Below are 15,959 nucleotides of genomic sequence, written 5' to 3'. Positions count from 1 at the left end.
CTCTGCCTGTGAACCTGTGCCTTTCTGCTTAACTGCTTTGCTTATCTGCAGCTGCTTCAAACCGCATTCCAAAGGCAAGTTCAAAAGTGAAAGTTCTCTCTGCTGTCTTAAATTCATGCTGCGACACTGCTGCAGCTGCTTTACTTTTGATTTCCCCCAGCATAGGAAAAATTTATCCTTCTAGCCTTTTGCCTGTGCCACGGCAAAACCGGCTATAAAAGTTCAAAGTCCAGCCATAAAGCCATTAATTAGAAGCTGGCAGGCTGCCCGGAGCTGTAGCACATACCTCATCAAATCATCTTGACGTGCAGAGATATCGTCCGATCCGGCCCTCTGCATTCCGATCCTTTGCCGGCACTCCAATTCTTTGCTCCTTTGTTCCTTTGCCAGGAGCCCGACTTCTGGAGTCCATTCTCAAAACACTGCGTTTTTCTGGGCCCATATCCAAATGTTGGAGATAAGCAGTGTCCAGTGCACAGCGGAATGATGAAAAGTACGTGCCAACATACTCTATATTACTTTATTTACACTTCAAAGCTGGTAATTTACAGAAAAACATCTTCCCTCTGCCGGAGCAGAGAAAGGCATCCTCTCTCCTCTAAAACACGGAGAGAATCACACTGAACTGCAAAGAACAGTGAAAAACAGGAAACCAGTGTACGTCACATCCAGTCTCCTTTCCCGTGAGAAAACCCAACAGCACTTGACTGTGGAATGTAAACATTGTCTTGTGACAAGCACTTCGCTGCTCAGTGAAGGAAGCAGAAACCAACATGCGTACCCCTGCATCCCCCCAGAAAAAAACACTCTCTCTCTCTCTGTCTTGATTGCAGGAGTCAGCAGTGGATCAGCCTCACCCTGGCAAAACCCCTTCATGATCATGGTATATAGGAGCAAATTAATTTTATTGCCCCATGTGAGGATCAAATGAATTATATTTATTATTGCATCTACATCCCACTTTTTCTCCAAGAAACTCACGGTGCTGGAGATTATTGTCTCCCTCTCAATTTTTATCCTCATCATCACCCTTTGAGGGATCTTAGGCTAAGAAGGAGTGACTGGCTGAAGGTGAGATTCATGGCTGTGTGGGGATTCAAACCCTGGACTCCCAAGTCATAGTCCAATACTCTAACCACTACACCACACTAGTTTTCTAATGACCTCTTGGTTATAATACTGATGTGCTGCTTGCTGCACTAATGCTCATGCTTTTTGCCCTGGTGTGAACATCACTTAGACAATTACTAATCAAGGATTAGGAAATGAAGAGAAAATTAAAAATGTCAGCTTGCATTACAAGCAGATTTCCAGGGGGAGAGTGGTGTAAATGGAATGGACGGCTGGCGATCCCGCCTGGCTGCATACAAAGCAGGGCTGTAATGCAGTTCAGCGAGAATTTTAATTGCACAATTATCACAATATCAAATATTTTCGAACTGATTACATCAACGCGAAAAGAAAAAATAAATTATCTTTGTTTTTACTCAACTGTCCTTTGGGCACTCTGTGCTCTCTCCCCCCCCCCCCATGCACTGATTTTCTTGACGGTTAAAAAGGTATGGAATTCTAAAGGCAATCGCAAAAAACCTCAGATGCAAAAGGGCAATTTTGTAAAGATCTATAGACAGAGATGCACAGTCTTGCAAACACAGAGTCTGAGGATAAGATCTGCATTCCAAAGGTGGACAGCCAGGTGGTGGTGGTGTTACCTGTGTTACCTGTAGTCTTCCAAGTGAATTTAAACTACAATCGTTGGACTAAAGACCTAAAGAACTCTGGACCAATGACATGAAAGCCTGACTTTCCCTCCACTGCCTGGCTGCTGGTTATGGGGGATTCAACATCCCTGCCTAGGTGACTGGCTCTGGGTTGGCTCAGGACTTCATGGCTGCCATGACAACCATGGGGCTGTCCCAATAGGTCATCACTGGACCTCGTTTTCTCAACTGGGCAGGAAGAGTGTGTTCTGAACGAGGGAGATACTGGCATCAGTCCCTTGTTGTGGTCAGACTGCTTCCTGTTGAGATTTAGGCTCTTAGCACCTTTCCTCCTCGGCAGAATTGGAGGACCTATTAGCATGGTCTCCCCTGAGAGGCTGATGGCTTCAATGAGTTTCCAGGCGGCTCTGGGGGATTCTCTGGCTGATATGACCAGTGCTCCTGTCAAAGCCTTGGCCAACCTCTGGAACATTTGAATGGCTCGGGTCATTGATATGATCGCCCTAGAGTGCCCACTCCCCCTTTGTGGAGCCCACTTGACTCCCTGATATATCCCTCAAATGTAATAACTTGGCTTATTTTAGCACCAGCAAATCCAATGTGAGCTGGGTGGAGTGGGGAGAACCTGCCTGTCACTTATCAACACTAAGAGGATGCTTTATATATATATAATAATAATTTAATCACAGATTAAATATGTATGAAGGAACTTAAGTGCTGATGGCACCATTCAGCCATCCATGCATGTCTCTTTATTCTGCTGGGCTGTTAGAGAGTCTTCTGAAAATCATATCGAACTTCCATTTCCTTCTTTCCAGAACTATTGATCAGCAAGACGTTATTTTTATTGAACCAACTTGGCGGTTTAATGATGACGCTGCGGAGTTCCGCTGAGCTTTTTGCCAGGAAGTTGGAAAACTATGAAAAAGGTGGCCTGTCAAGAGCCAAGATGCACAGTCAGCCAACCCCAACCTGGTGCCCTCCACATAGCTGTCAACCTTCCCTTTTTTGCGGAAAATTCCCTTATTCCAGCGCCGTTTCCCGCTGCTTCCCGCTGCTATCCCAGATTGTTAGACATCCCATAGACTGTCCCTGGGACAGGTGAGGCTGCTGATCCCTTATTTTTGAGGCTGCCTATCCCATCTTTTCAAATCTGAAAGTTGACAGCTATGGCCCTCCAATTGATGTGGCCTTCCACATCCACCAGGTATAGCCAGTTAGCAATGTGGAAGCGACCCCACCCATGATATCCTCACAGTTTAAAAGGCCACAGATTGTTTAATAAGCCTGGGAGAAGAGGAATTTTTTGCCTGGTGCCTAAAGATATGTGACGAAGGCGCCAGATGAACCTCCCTGAGGAGAGCATTCCACAAGCAGAAAATAACAACAACATGGGAACACAGCCAGAAGTTTTAGAGTAAAAGGGCGAAAGCCATGCAGAGCAAATTTCACTTATCCAGAGGCATCTCTTATCTGGACATGGCTTCTAACCTGAAGTGTTCTCTCCCCCCCCCCCCCCCCCGCCGCCCCTTCGCCACCCCACAGTCTCTTTTTCAAAAGGTCAGGTTCATGCTTCTGATTAAATATTAGCAAGGAAGAAGCAACATCAGCAGAGCTGTGAACTCTGAGAGAAAGAGTGAAAAACGCGACATTAGTGGGCAAGATGAAGCTGTAACAAATAGGCTTACTGCAGGAGGAAAATCCTACAGTGAACATTAAGGCACCATGAAGCAGAACAAACCACTTCAAGTGTGACTCGGAGAGAGAATAGGCTTTGTCCAAAAGGGGCCTCTCCCACACCTTTGCATGCAAGAGAGAGGGAGAGCAGTCAAAGTGAGGAGAAAGAGGTTGTGGGGAAGTATCATTTCGTGTGTCCTGTTAGCACCTGACCCCTTTCAGTGAAGTGAACTGTGTTAAATTAGAGTAAGGATGGTCTGCAGCCAAAGGGCAACCAAAATGGCCGAGGGGATGAATCACCTCCCCCATGAGGAAAGATTGCAGCATTTGGGGGTTTTTTAGAGAAAAGGTGAAGAAGAAGCAACATGGCAGAAGTTTATAAAATTATACGTGAATAGAGAAATGTTTTTCTCCCTGTCTCATAATGCTGTAACTTGGGGACGTCCAATGAAGATGAACACTGGAAGATTCAAAACTGATAAAAGAGAGTTCTCTATGCAGTATACATGGTTAAACTGTGGAACTCATCTCCACAGGAGGCAGTGATGGCCACCGACCTAGAGGATTAGGCAAATTCATAGCCACAATGGCTATGCTGACTCCACTGTCAGAGGCATTATGCCTCTGAGTAACAGTTGCTGGAAACCATAGGCAAAAAGAAAAAGAAAAAGCCATGGCTTGTTTGCTTGCCTGTGAGATGACACGTTGCTTGTTGAACTAAACCATGGTTAAGGTTATGTGTGTGCACAGTCAAAGCCAAATCAAATGCAGCCACCAAGAAGACCCACCATTCGATGCTATGGGCCTTACTTCACCCTCAAGATGCATGCCAGTTTAGCCATGGGGCTTTCTTCCTAAAATATCTGTGGTTAAATAAAGCAGAGTTTACTGAATGCTTCTAAATGTCTTTCTGAAGTGACTTGAGCTTAGAATCATAGAATCATAGAGTTGGAAGAGACCACAAGGGCCATCGAGTCCAACCCCCTGCCAAGCAGGAAACACCATCAGAGCACTCCTGACATATGGTTGTCAAGCCTCTGCTTAAAGACCTCCAAAGAAGGAGACTCCACCACACTCTTTGGCAGCAAATTCCACTGTCGAACAGCTCTTACTGTCAGGAAGTTCTTCCTAATGTTTAGGTGGAATCTTCTTTCTTGTAGTTTGGAACCATTGCTCCGTGTCCGCTTCTCTGGAGCAGCAGAAAACAACCTTTCTCCCTCCTCTATGTGACATCCTTTTATATATTTAAACATGGCTATCATATCACCCCTTAACCTCCTCTTCTCCAGGCTAAACATGCCCAGCTCCCTTAGCCATTCCTCATAAGGCATCGTTTCCAGGCCTTTGACCATTTTGGTTGCCCTCCTCTGGACACGTTCCAGTTTGTCAGTGTCCTTCTTGAACTGTGGTGCCCAGAACTGGACACAGTACTCCAGGTGAGGTCTGACCAGAGCAGAATACAGTGGCACTATTACTTCCCTTGATCTAGATGCTATACTCCTATTGATGCAGCCCAAATTGCATTGGCTTTTTTAGCTGCCGCGTCACACTGTTGGCTCATGTCAAGTTTGTGGTCAACCAAGACTCCTAGATAGTGATACTCCCTTGATAGTGATACTGATACAACTCAATGGGAAATGAAGACTGGGGTGGCTTACCTGCCACAGATGCAGGTGTAGGAAGTGTGTCGCATGCCGCCGCGTTTGTAGCAGTAGTGCTGAAACAGGCTGCAAAACAAAGGAGACAGAAGTTAATCAATTGTTGAGGACCAAACAAAAAATGCAACGAACAATGCAACGTTGAAAGAACCAGGACTTATTTGTTCTCTGCTGTCCAGCTCAGACATCAACTCATCATCCCATCTCCATTTTGAGCTCGCTAGGTGCCTGAAGAAAATGGTAGAGAAACAACTAGAAGAGGAATTGCAAAGAAAGTCTATTTAAGCTTCAGCAGGAGCAAATCCATCCCCTAACCTTCAAAGTTTACCTGTCACTGGAGCTAAACAAGTAACAATTCAAGAGATGACCAAAAGCCGACTGTGTCCTCCCCCCCCCCCCCGGTTGTTGCTTTGCTTTGCTTTGGAAAGTAAGAAGCTCCCTCCTTCTCCCTCTTTTTGTTCCCAAACCCTGAAGTTTCTTTGACCACAGGTGAGAGTGGGAGGAAAGGGGAAGTTGCAGGAGTCCATTGCAGGAAGCAATCTCTCTCTCAAAAGACTTCCTGAAGCAAAGAACTGCCCGTCTCTTCACGTGACGATAAAGGCATCCTGCAGGAGGAGCTCTTCCGCCTTCCCAAGAGCGCCAGCATCCCCTAGGACATGATGGATGCTCTGCCGTCAGGCAAGGACAGATGCACCCAAAGTACAATTAATATAGGATTAACTGCTTTAAGAGTCAAGCACATATTAGAGCCCCTTTCAGTCTTGGTGAAATATACTCTAATTACAATCCAATTCCCTTTTAATACTGAAAGGATTGGGGGGAGGGGGGGAAGACCTCATTTGTTGTAATATTAAAATCATTTCATTAACAAGGAGTGATAATGGAACCCATTCAGATTTCAGAGACGTTCGCAAGCCTTTGGCAGCTGCTGCGACAAATGCAAGCTATTAGACGGACATTTAAGATATTGCTTCAGCTACACACCCGGTTAGCTATATCTAACTGCTTAATGAGACATTAGGATGGACAGTCCCAACACTATTATGCACATATCAAGGAGATGAATGTGCCACATTTCACAGGTTGCTGAACCTCACAAATGTTTTTTGGGGAAACCTGACAGGCATCCGCCCAGGATGTTATAGGCAAAGTATGCTGTGCTTCTAGATAAACTTTCTGTTACAGGATCATAGCCATGAACAGCCGGGTCCAAAAGGAGCACTGCTAAGATATCATTAAGCAACAAAACTCTGCAATAGGAATGAAAAGAAAATGGAAACGCCACCAGCATGAAACAGGAACCGGAAGCTACTAGATACCTTATTAATATTAATAACACCCATAATTAAAAAGTAGTAGTGCTTCCGACATGTCTCCTTAGCAACCCAAAGGAAGAAAAGTTCACCCTGGCTATATCTGATCAATAGCCAATGTGTGCTGAGGGTGACAACCTTAATACAGGAAGGTTATACTGATTAACTTAAAAGGAGGGTCCGATTTTTATACAGGCTCTGCCTACGATTCCTAATCATTTCCTTGGAAGAGGCAGGAGTTAGGAAAATGAAAGCATTTCATAAGTCTACTGGAGATATGGATTCCAAAAATAATAGTAGTAATAATAATAATAAATCAAAGGAAGTGATCATGGTGAGTAGCCTGGCTCGGATAATGTGCTACAAATGGAAACAGCTAGCTAAATTTAGAGCCCAGATCTTAAGAAAACTCTAGAGATCAATTTGGAGCAAGCGTGTCAACAAGTTAAGCTCTTAACAAGCATTTGGGTCGACAGTGCAATGCTTCAAAAGTGCGAGGCACAACAAAGCTTTGGTTCTGAGGGACTGGGATGTTCTGAAGTATTTTAGAAGCATGTTAAAATTAAAGGCATCTTACAGCACAAGGAACACTTGGCAAAACTGAACTTAAAAATATTAAAATCTCAATGATTTTTCCTGGTATTCTCATGGTGAACCAGCTCTGAAGACACGAGCTATGATAGTCATAGTACGATGAGGAGACAATGTATTTGTTTCTGAACAGCACACTTACAAGCACCCTCCTTTGTAGCCCAGAAACCTAATGTCCTTGGATGGTCTGAATATTTGTTTGATGGTTGTTCTCCCACCTCATGTGAAAATCCTGTCCCTCTTACACCCTCGGAGGTCACCATGGCCTTTATTCGGGTGTTATAGAAGCGCAGGGGTTCCAGTTGTGAGGAGTGGGGCGTATAGATGAGCCTGCTGGCTGTTCACCTCCATCACCACCACCCTCTGGGAGTTGAAATGCAACTGCCTGGAGCAGAGAAATCTCTTGCACTTCTGTGATGTCAAACCATGGAAAACTGGGGAGCAGTGAGGGAGCTCGCAAGAGCAGAGGTTGGCTCCTCATGTCACACAGTTACTCTCCAACTTGCGGAGCATGAAGCCAGCACACTCATCCCAGTAAGCACCCCTCAGACGTGCACTTTCCACATCTCAGTAGGGCTCACATTACAGCATTTGGTCCTGCACTGATGTTAACAGCAGCCACTGTTCTGATATATCCAGGGCTGACATGACAGTGCCCAACCTCAACTACAAGCTTGAGCATGAATCCAACCATGGCTAGAATAAGCTGGATGCAGATTTAAGGCAACTCTCAAAGAGGAAGAGAAGAGGATTTACACATGATAGAAAAACATGAGGGGGTGAAGGACTCAGCCACATGTTCCGAATGGCCCAGTTCATGAGTAACACTAAGCCATGGTTTGTTTTGCCTAAGTGTGGCTTTTCTTAACTTTTGAACCCAGCCAAGCAGACTAACCATGGTTTCTTGTTAGCTTGTAAACCGTGGCTTGCTTTAACTATGGTTTGGCATTATGTCCAAACCAAACAGCCTTGCTTAACCATGGTTTGTTTGACCAGCCCAAGCACTTTCCAAGCCAAGGAGGCCTGAGTGACTGGGAGGCAAACCACAAACTACAAACCACGGCTTAGCCAATGTCCCATCCACAATTTTATGTCTGTACTGGCCTACATGAAAGATGGTCAGCAATTATAGGGAAACTGTAGTTAAAGCAGGGATGGTACATAAACCTTCAAACCCAAGCAGTAGAAACCAATGCAATTTCCCCTTCTTTTCTACAAAACACACAGAAACTGGAGAGACGTTCTCTGAGAGACAAAGCTTAATTGGAAAACGGACAGGTGCCACAGGGGGGGTGGGGGAAGAATGGCAGTTCGGAGTTAATAAATTAAAAGGAAAACAAAACACATCCCAGGGACATCTATCAAGGGTAATTTACGGACAACAAAATCAACAGATCGTTTAAGCTTAAGAGAGGGGAGAGGTGGGTGAGGCATAATTGGCATTTTAATTGTGTAAGAGGATTGTAAATCATCTTCCCTAGTCAAACAGCAAGATCCCCCAATACCACAGATAGCATCACTTGATGGATCCTTCCATCAGTTCAGCCCTTGCCAACTTGGTTCCCTCCATATGTTTTGGCTGATGGGGGCTGTAGTCCAAAAGAGCTGGAGGCCACTTAAATTGCCAAAGGCTGCAGTGACATTTTCTCTCGTCCATCCAGGTGGGTATATTCCAAACTAGAGTGTTTAGTAAAGTAGGTGTACTGTCTGTCAATGTGTGGGGTGCTAAAATGGGCCACAGCAGGAGTGTGTCTCCAAATGTAATGGTCACCTTGTTGGCTTGCATGAAAAGCTGGGTTTAGGGGGCATCGCTTCCCCGCAAAAAAAAAAATCACAAATAGGTGAGTAAACAAGTGCATTGCCCACAAACTGGCACGGAACATGAGCAGAAGACAGTAGAAAACAAGTTGGCATTTAAGCAGAAGGTAAGCTGGCATCCTTGCTACTTGGCGTCATTTATCCGGGTACCAAAGGGAAACTGTGGGTGGAAATTGGTCTTGGATTTACCCTCCAAATGCACAGCTAATAATTATATAAACTGCAAGGAAGAATATCCTGTCTTGGTTTAAGCAGGGGTAGCTTATGGGTTTCTTAATGGTGTGTCAGACTAAGACCTGGGAGACGAGGGTTCAAATCTCTACTTAGCCATGAAGCTGCTCTCTGGGTGACTTTGGGCCAGTCACTGTCTCTCAGCCTAACCTACCTCACAGGGTTGTTGTGAGGATTAAATGAGGAGGAGAACCATGTTGGCTAACTGTGGCTTAAACGATCACTGGGAGAATCTGAAATCTACTTCTGAGGAAGAAGACCTATGATCCTTTAAGTTGCAAGGCAGAATCGGCTCTCTGAGGACGTGGTTCATCTGAGTCCCTTCCCCCACCCCACAAGACATTTTTTCCATAGGTTTCTGCTTCTTATATAGCAATGACACAGAACCACAAATACTAGCACAACGCCACAATTTCACACTCAATTTAATATGAAATAAGAGTGAGACCACACCAAAAGGTCCTAAGACCCACAGCTCTGTTTCATTATTAGTTTTTAAATACTGTAATTTTGGATCTCAATTGGCATATCTTACACTGATTTTTTTTGTTTATTCATAACTATTTATTAACATGTAATTAATGAGGTCTAAATCCTTTGATGACAGAATGATTAAATTGTATGTTAACTAATCCCTCTTTTAATTATGATGCTGCCGGGAACCCATTCGTGGATATATATAAAAAGGAGACATTTATAGGCACCCATTCTTTAAAGAAGCAGTATGTTAAGCCAATAATTAGAAGAAATAGTGATTTCAATTATATTTTAATTACTGTTACACATAAAACATGCCTTAATAGATGTAGCATAATACATACTCTCCTTTTATGAATCACTAGTAATTCCTTTTGGGGTGTGATCCAAATAAAGGCATTTTAATACCCATATGCACTGATACAGACGAATGCAGTGAATATTGTCAGCTTTGCCCGCTGCAATGGATAAAAGATACTTAATCCTCAAACGAAGCTGCTTCTCAAAGCAAGCCATTCTCTTACAACACTAGAACCCAGAGCCATTCATTGGAGCTGAATGTTGGAAAATGCAGGAAAAACAAAATAAAGCACTTTTCTTCATGCAGCACATACCGCCGTATATTTCGCCCCATAGGGCGCACCGGCCCACAGGGCGCACCTAGTTTTTCTTTGGGGGGGGACAAAGAAATTTGTTTTTATTTCCCCCCTAGGCGCGGGGCTGGGGCGGGGGAAGCCCGAGCTTCCCCCGACCCCAGCCCCCGGAACAGGCTGCTATCCGCAAGCCTAGGGAGCCCGTGGGAAGTCACGCCGGTCTCCCCAGGCTTGCGGATATCTGCCCAAAGGCTTCGGGATGCAGGCATTTCTCTTCGGGATGCAGGCAACTCCGCAAACCAGGTCGGGGAATAGTGGGATGGAGGCGCTCCACCTCCCGACTGTCCCCCGAGCTTGTGGGGCTGGCCGATATCTGCACGAAGCTCCAGGCCTGATATCTGCACAGTGTGCCCCAGGCTTCGGGATGCATGCTGCTATCCGCAAGCCTTGCGAGCTCGACGGGAACTCCCGCGGAGCTCCCAAGGCTTGCAGATAGCTTCCTGAAGACTGGAGAGCGAGAGGGGTCCGTGCGCACCGACCCCTCTCTCTCTCCAGGCTTTAGCGAAAGCCTGCATTCGCCTCATTCGCACACACATTTCCCCTTCATTTTTGGAGGGGAAAAAGTGTGTCCTATAGGGCAAAAAATACGGTAGTTAAACTATGAGATTCACTCCCATGTGGAGGAACAGTTTGCAAACCTGCTTGAAATCCTGATTTTAAATATGGGACTGGCAGAGATGACGGGCAGAATCCGAGACCAGGAGAAAGAGACAGTGGAAGAAGATTGGAAGAAATTTAAAGATTATCTTAACAAATACTATAAAATTAATGAAGGCTAGAATGACATGGGTTGGAAAATAATTTGGTGTTCAGAGATGTAGATTAAGAAAAGGAATGGAATTGTCAAAAAACTTTGGGAAATAAGGGAATGGATTTACTGACTGGATAATGAAGTTAGAATACAGAACGGGGAGGTATGAGGGAGTCGGGGAAAGTAGGTTGAGAAAATAAGGTTTGAAACTATACTTGTTGTTTTTGTTTATGTTTGTTTTTTATTGTTGTTTTGTTTGTACATGTTCTTAATGGAAATCTCAATAAATATCATTTTAAAAAAATCCTGATTTTAAGCCCTGTTAAAATTAACCATGGCTAGGTTCAGTGCAGATAGGAAGCTGCCTTGTCCCAAGTCAGACTTTTATGTATTTATTTCATAAAGATTCATATGCCACTTGATTGTAGAAAAAACAACCTCAAAGACGCCTGGCCTATCTGGCTCTGTACCATCTATTCAAAAGGTAGTCACTGTTGGACTACAACTCCCATCATATTTGACCACTGGCCACGCTGGCTGGGGCTGATGGGAGTTGTAGTCCAACACCATCTGGAAGGCACCACATTGGCTACCCTTGTTATGCTGTCCGGCAGCAGCACTCCATGGTTTCAGACAGCGATTTTTACCAGCCCTGCATGGAGATGCATGCAAAGGAGGTGCCTCGAGCTACAGGCCCATCTCTAATGCAACACTCTAATACCATAGTGAATGCTGCAAAAGGAGAAGATTTGGGATTGTGTGCACACACAGGAGACAGGGGAGCATGAAAGAGTGTGTAGCCTTGCATGAGTCATGTGGTATGCCCACTTTCTAAACCACACCCTGGAGACTGGGAAATCTTGATGTCTGCATTAGGCTAGGGGAAAAGGGCAGAAAGTGCAAACTTTTTTTTTTTTTTTTGCAAGGTGCAGCCACAGTTCAAAACAGCACTTGGAGGGGGCAGTTTAGTTTGCCAAGCAGAATCCCCCAGACTTAATCTCTCTCTTTCTTGACCTCCTTCACATAATATGATGCGTATTCATGCCATGTGACAGTCTCATGCTCAGGTGAACACTGTGCGGAAGTGCCACATCACCACTGTCCTTATGGTTAGGGCTATCCCAAAATCAGGGGACCCCAGAAGTCCACTGCTTAAGGACTGAGCCTGTCTGGCATCTGCCTTGAGTAAAATGCCAAACAGGAATGGGTACAACCTTTTCCTATTCACCGACATTGCACTGTGGGGCAGGGAAATATGCCAGATCAGACCAGGGCTTCATCTAGTCCAGCATCTAGTTTCTAACAGCACCTAGGAAATGGGCACCCCCAGAATATTTTGAGGTTGCATGTACAGTGGTACCTTTGGTTAAGTACTTAATTCGTTCCGGAGGTCCGTTCTTAACCTGAAACTGTTTTTAACCTGAAGCACCACTTTAGCTAATGGGACCTCCTGCTGCTGCCGCACCGCCGGAGCACGATTTCTGTTCTCATCCTGAAGCAAAGCTTCTTAACCCGAGGTACTATTTCTGGGTTAGCGGAGTCTGTAATCTGAAGCGTATGTAACCCGAGGTACCACTGTATATGTACCATCTTGCCCATTTCTTAAGATCAGTGGGATGTCCCACCCAGGGTGGAGGCACGACCCACGGTGGCATATCCAGCTATGTTGGAGCACACCCATTGAAATGAAGAGGCCCAAGTTAGCCATGCCCATTTCAATAGGCCTGTTCTTAGTACTGTCTTAGTTGGATACTACCCAGGGTTTTTTCATTGGCTGCTCCAACAAGGTCGTGTACTCCATGAAGTCAGGTTCCCCTCCCTCCCACCCTCCCTCTTTCATCTGGCTATCTTTCGCTGACTAGTGAAGACATTTTTATTCTGGCACAGAGTGGGGGGAGAGCTAAAACTTCTGGATGCACATATTAAAATGCATAGCAAACTGACAGCGTAAGATTTATACTGTATATATTTCACATCAGTCTGTGTCAATGGCAAGTTATCTGATGCATGCATGTTACCCTGGTTAACTCTATAGACTTTGGGTAATTGGCCTGTAGGCAGCGTACACACAATAAAACTGAATTATTCTTGCAGGCTTTTGCCCTTGTTTCCTTAAAGGCTGTTTATGATTTGTGGCTTCTGGCTGTACTGTATTTTTACAAAATGTATTAAGAACATTAAGAGCACAGGAACCAACTTCCCACCACCACTCACATAAATCCTTACCACCACCACCACCACCACCACCTTAAAGACTATTTCAAGGATTGCCAACTTGGAGCCCACCAATACCTCATGTGGTGCCTGCAAAAAGGTCTCAGTAAATATCCCCTCAAAAATAAACAAGACTGGAGGAAGCATGCCCACCCACCCATTTGGGGCTCCTGTCACCTTTTCTGCTTTTTCAGACGCACCGCCATTTTGTGTTATATCCACCCCACAGCAGGCATTTATGTCACACACCCCAGAGCTGACATTTAGTGACTGATGGTGCTCACAGGACTTTCTCAAAACTCCAAATGTACCCGCTAGTCCTCAAAACACTGGTGATCCCTGGACTCCTTCAACACTGTGAAAGAGAGAGAAATGGAAAGCAGAAGAAGACGGAGTGCAAGAGAGAGAAAAGGTGAGCAGGGCTGTTCCATTGACGGCCTTTGCACATCCCTCACCTGTCACCTGGAGACAGCTATTGCACCAGGCTACTTGGGCTGCCTCCATCCCAGCTGGCCATTATCAAACATCCCCCCACCCTGCCCTCAACTTTGCTTTCCCCTCTAACTCCTCTTTTACTTTTGTGTTGTGTCTTTTAGACTGCAAGCCTGTGGGTGGGGACTGACTTACAGCTGCTCTGGGAATCTTTTCGGCTAAAGAGCGAGGCGAAAATGCTCTAAATAAAACAAGATGAACGAAGGAGCTATGAGAGGCATCAATGAGATGGCAATACAATGTGGAGAAACAAAAGAATAATCTGGCGCTGCACCATCTGTCCGATGGAACAAAACACTTCTCTGCTTCTCCCCCCATTCTGTCATCTCTGCCACTATCAGAATTATTGATGGAATATTTAACTTATCCATTCAGTTTCCAAAACAGAACTCTTTCCCAATAAAAGTAATGCCCAGAATGGAAGCCTCTGAGACTTCTTTCTTCCTTCTTCCCAGAGTAATAATGTTCATTTTAACCTTGATGGGGGACTTAACTAATTTATGAGGTAATTTCAGTAATAACCATACATTAATTTTACATCTCCTTTTCTCCTGTTTGGATAGGTTTGGGCCACTAGGAATTATGTAAAGACAGACAATAGGCTGCTAGGGATTTCAAGTGAGTAATGCACTGTGTTTAAAACCTTTCAATCAAATTAATAATGCGCAGAGCTATCCACTGTGTAATTGCTTCTAATATATTCAGATTCAGAAGTCAGCATTAATAGACTATATAGATGGTATTTTTCCTGCAGGAAATTATACTGGTTTAATTTCACATTCTCACTATAAATCCCAGGCCAACATGGTCCCTCTGCAACCTCTGGGTCACAATCAAAAATCAGCATTTCATGAGCACAGTCCTAATAATAATTTTATAATGTCATTCTCGACAAGAGTGGAGATATGGGATTCTGAGATTATGAGGGCAGAAAAAGTTGCATAGTGAAGTGGGGACAGAAATGGGCCTTCTGAGGTGAGAGAAACAGTTTAGAAGCAAGTGCTATAGAGCTTAAGATATACAGTGTGGATGAGAGGGAAAGGGTTTGCATATCTCTGTTCAGGAATGGAGTTGAATGACCTACTTTGTAGGGTTGTTGTGCATGGAGGAAAAGAGAAAATTATCCCCCACATAGTGCCTTGAAAGAAGGGTGGGATGCAGTCAAGGAACTTTTGGGAGACAGGCGAGGTCTGCCTTCAGCCATCAGTTCAAAACACTGAGCTGTAGGTAGGATTTTTATATACGTATTTGGTTAAGTGTAATAAAATGTTGGTATGTCTGAGTGAAAATTTCAAATATGAAACTACTCTAATTTCCAGTGATCAATTTGCACAGGTTTTGCAAATGACACCCTTAAGCAATCATCTAAGCCTATATCAAGGTTGATGGTGAATTTGCAAGTAAAGTATACAATTTAAGCATGTCAAATTTTTATTTTCTTCCCAGTTCGAACTTGTGGCTCAACCTCATTTGTTTATTAAAACATTCATAGACCACCATTCATTAAAATAGCACAGATAAAATCAATACAACAAAACAGCTGAATGCTAAAAAAACCCACAAATACTAGAGATAGCCAGAATTTCCAAGAGAGCTGGTACTAAACATAAGAGATCCCTCCTTAAAAACTCACTTTTTGTTTTTATTTTCTCACAACAATGCACATTTCCAAATGCATGAACGCAAGGGCCCGCATAGTTCTGCTCATGTATAATCCATCCTTTAAATATTATACATTACTACTATGGGTATTTTTGGTTTCCTGGGACAGCCCAACACTCTTGATAAATTATAGTTATTAAATGTATTTCTAAATGCTGCCAGCACCAGCATGGTTACTTATATTACACTGCAGTTCCAGTGTCAAGATTTTACTGCAATCAGTGATTTGAGACTTGACAAGATGAAACTGGAGCTTGTATGCCTATAGCATAAAATTGTACGAGTCATCCCTTGCACTGTACTTGATAAAGTGTCAGAAGAGATTTTCGTAGGTTGCCTTACTATCCTTCAGTTGTTTCAATGCATTTGGGGGGAAAGAAAGAAGAAAGCTTCCATCACCAGTACAGAAGAGTTGGCCAACTATGGCTGTTTAAACCATTCTGGACTCTTCCAGTTCTCAAAGTTGATGTTGCACCACCAGACCCAAGAAGTCTCTATATTAAGGTATCTGCCACATATCCTAATCAGGCCTTCATCCCCAACAAGACCATAGGAGATGTTCTGGAAACAGTGGGGGCTTCTCTGTGCTGACATGTATTTTAAACAAATACCTAAAAATAGATACATACAGTGTTCAAACAAGATTCAGCATCGTTCTGAAGTACTGAAAAGCATCAATTGAGCAGGTCCAACGAGTACGT

General features: G+C 44.1%; 1 protein-coding gene across 1 annotated transcript in view; it reads right to left on the bottom strand.

The window, feature by feature from the left end:
* PEPD (peptidase D) overlaps positions 1-15,959 on the bottom strand; it is a 136,453-nt gene that overhangs the window by 35,216 nt on the left and 85,278 nt on the right. The window contains exon 10 of the mRNA XM_083751468.1: positions 5,057-5,125. Within this exon, the coding sequence (XP_083607594.1) occupies positions 5,057-5,125 (69 nt within the window). The remainder of the gene's footprint in view (positions 1-5,056; positions 5,126-15,959) is intronic.

Source organism: Podarcis gaigeae (assembly GCF_964106915.1).
Source record: "Podarcis gaigeae genome assembly, chromosome: 8".
Lineage (NCBI taxonomy): Eukaryota > Metazoa > Chordata > Lepidosauria > Squamata > Lacertidae > Podarcis > Podarcis gaigeae.
The sequence above is the reverse complement of the archived record's forward strand: the minus strand, read 5'-3'. Positions and strand labels throughout refer to the sequence as shown.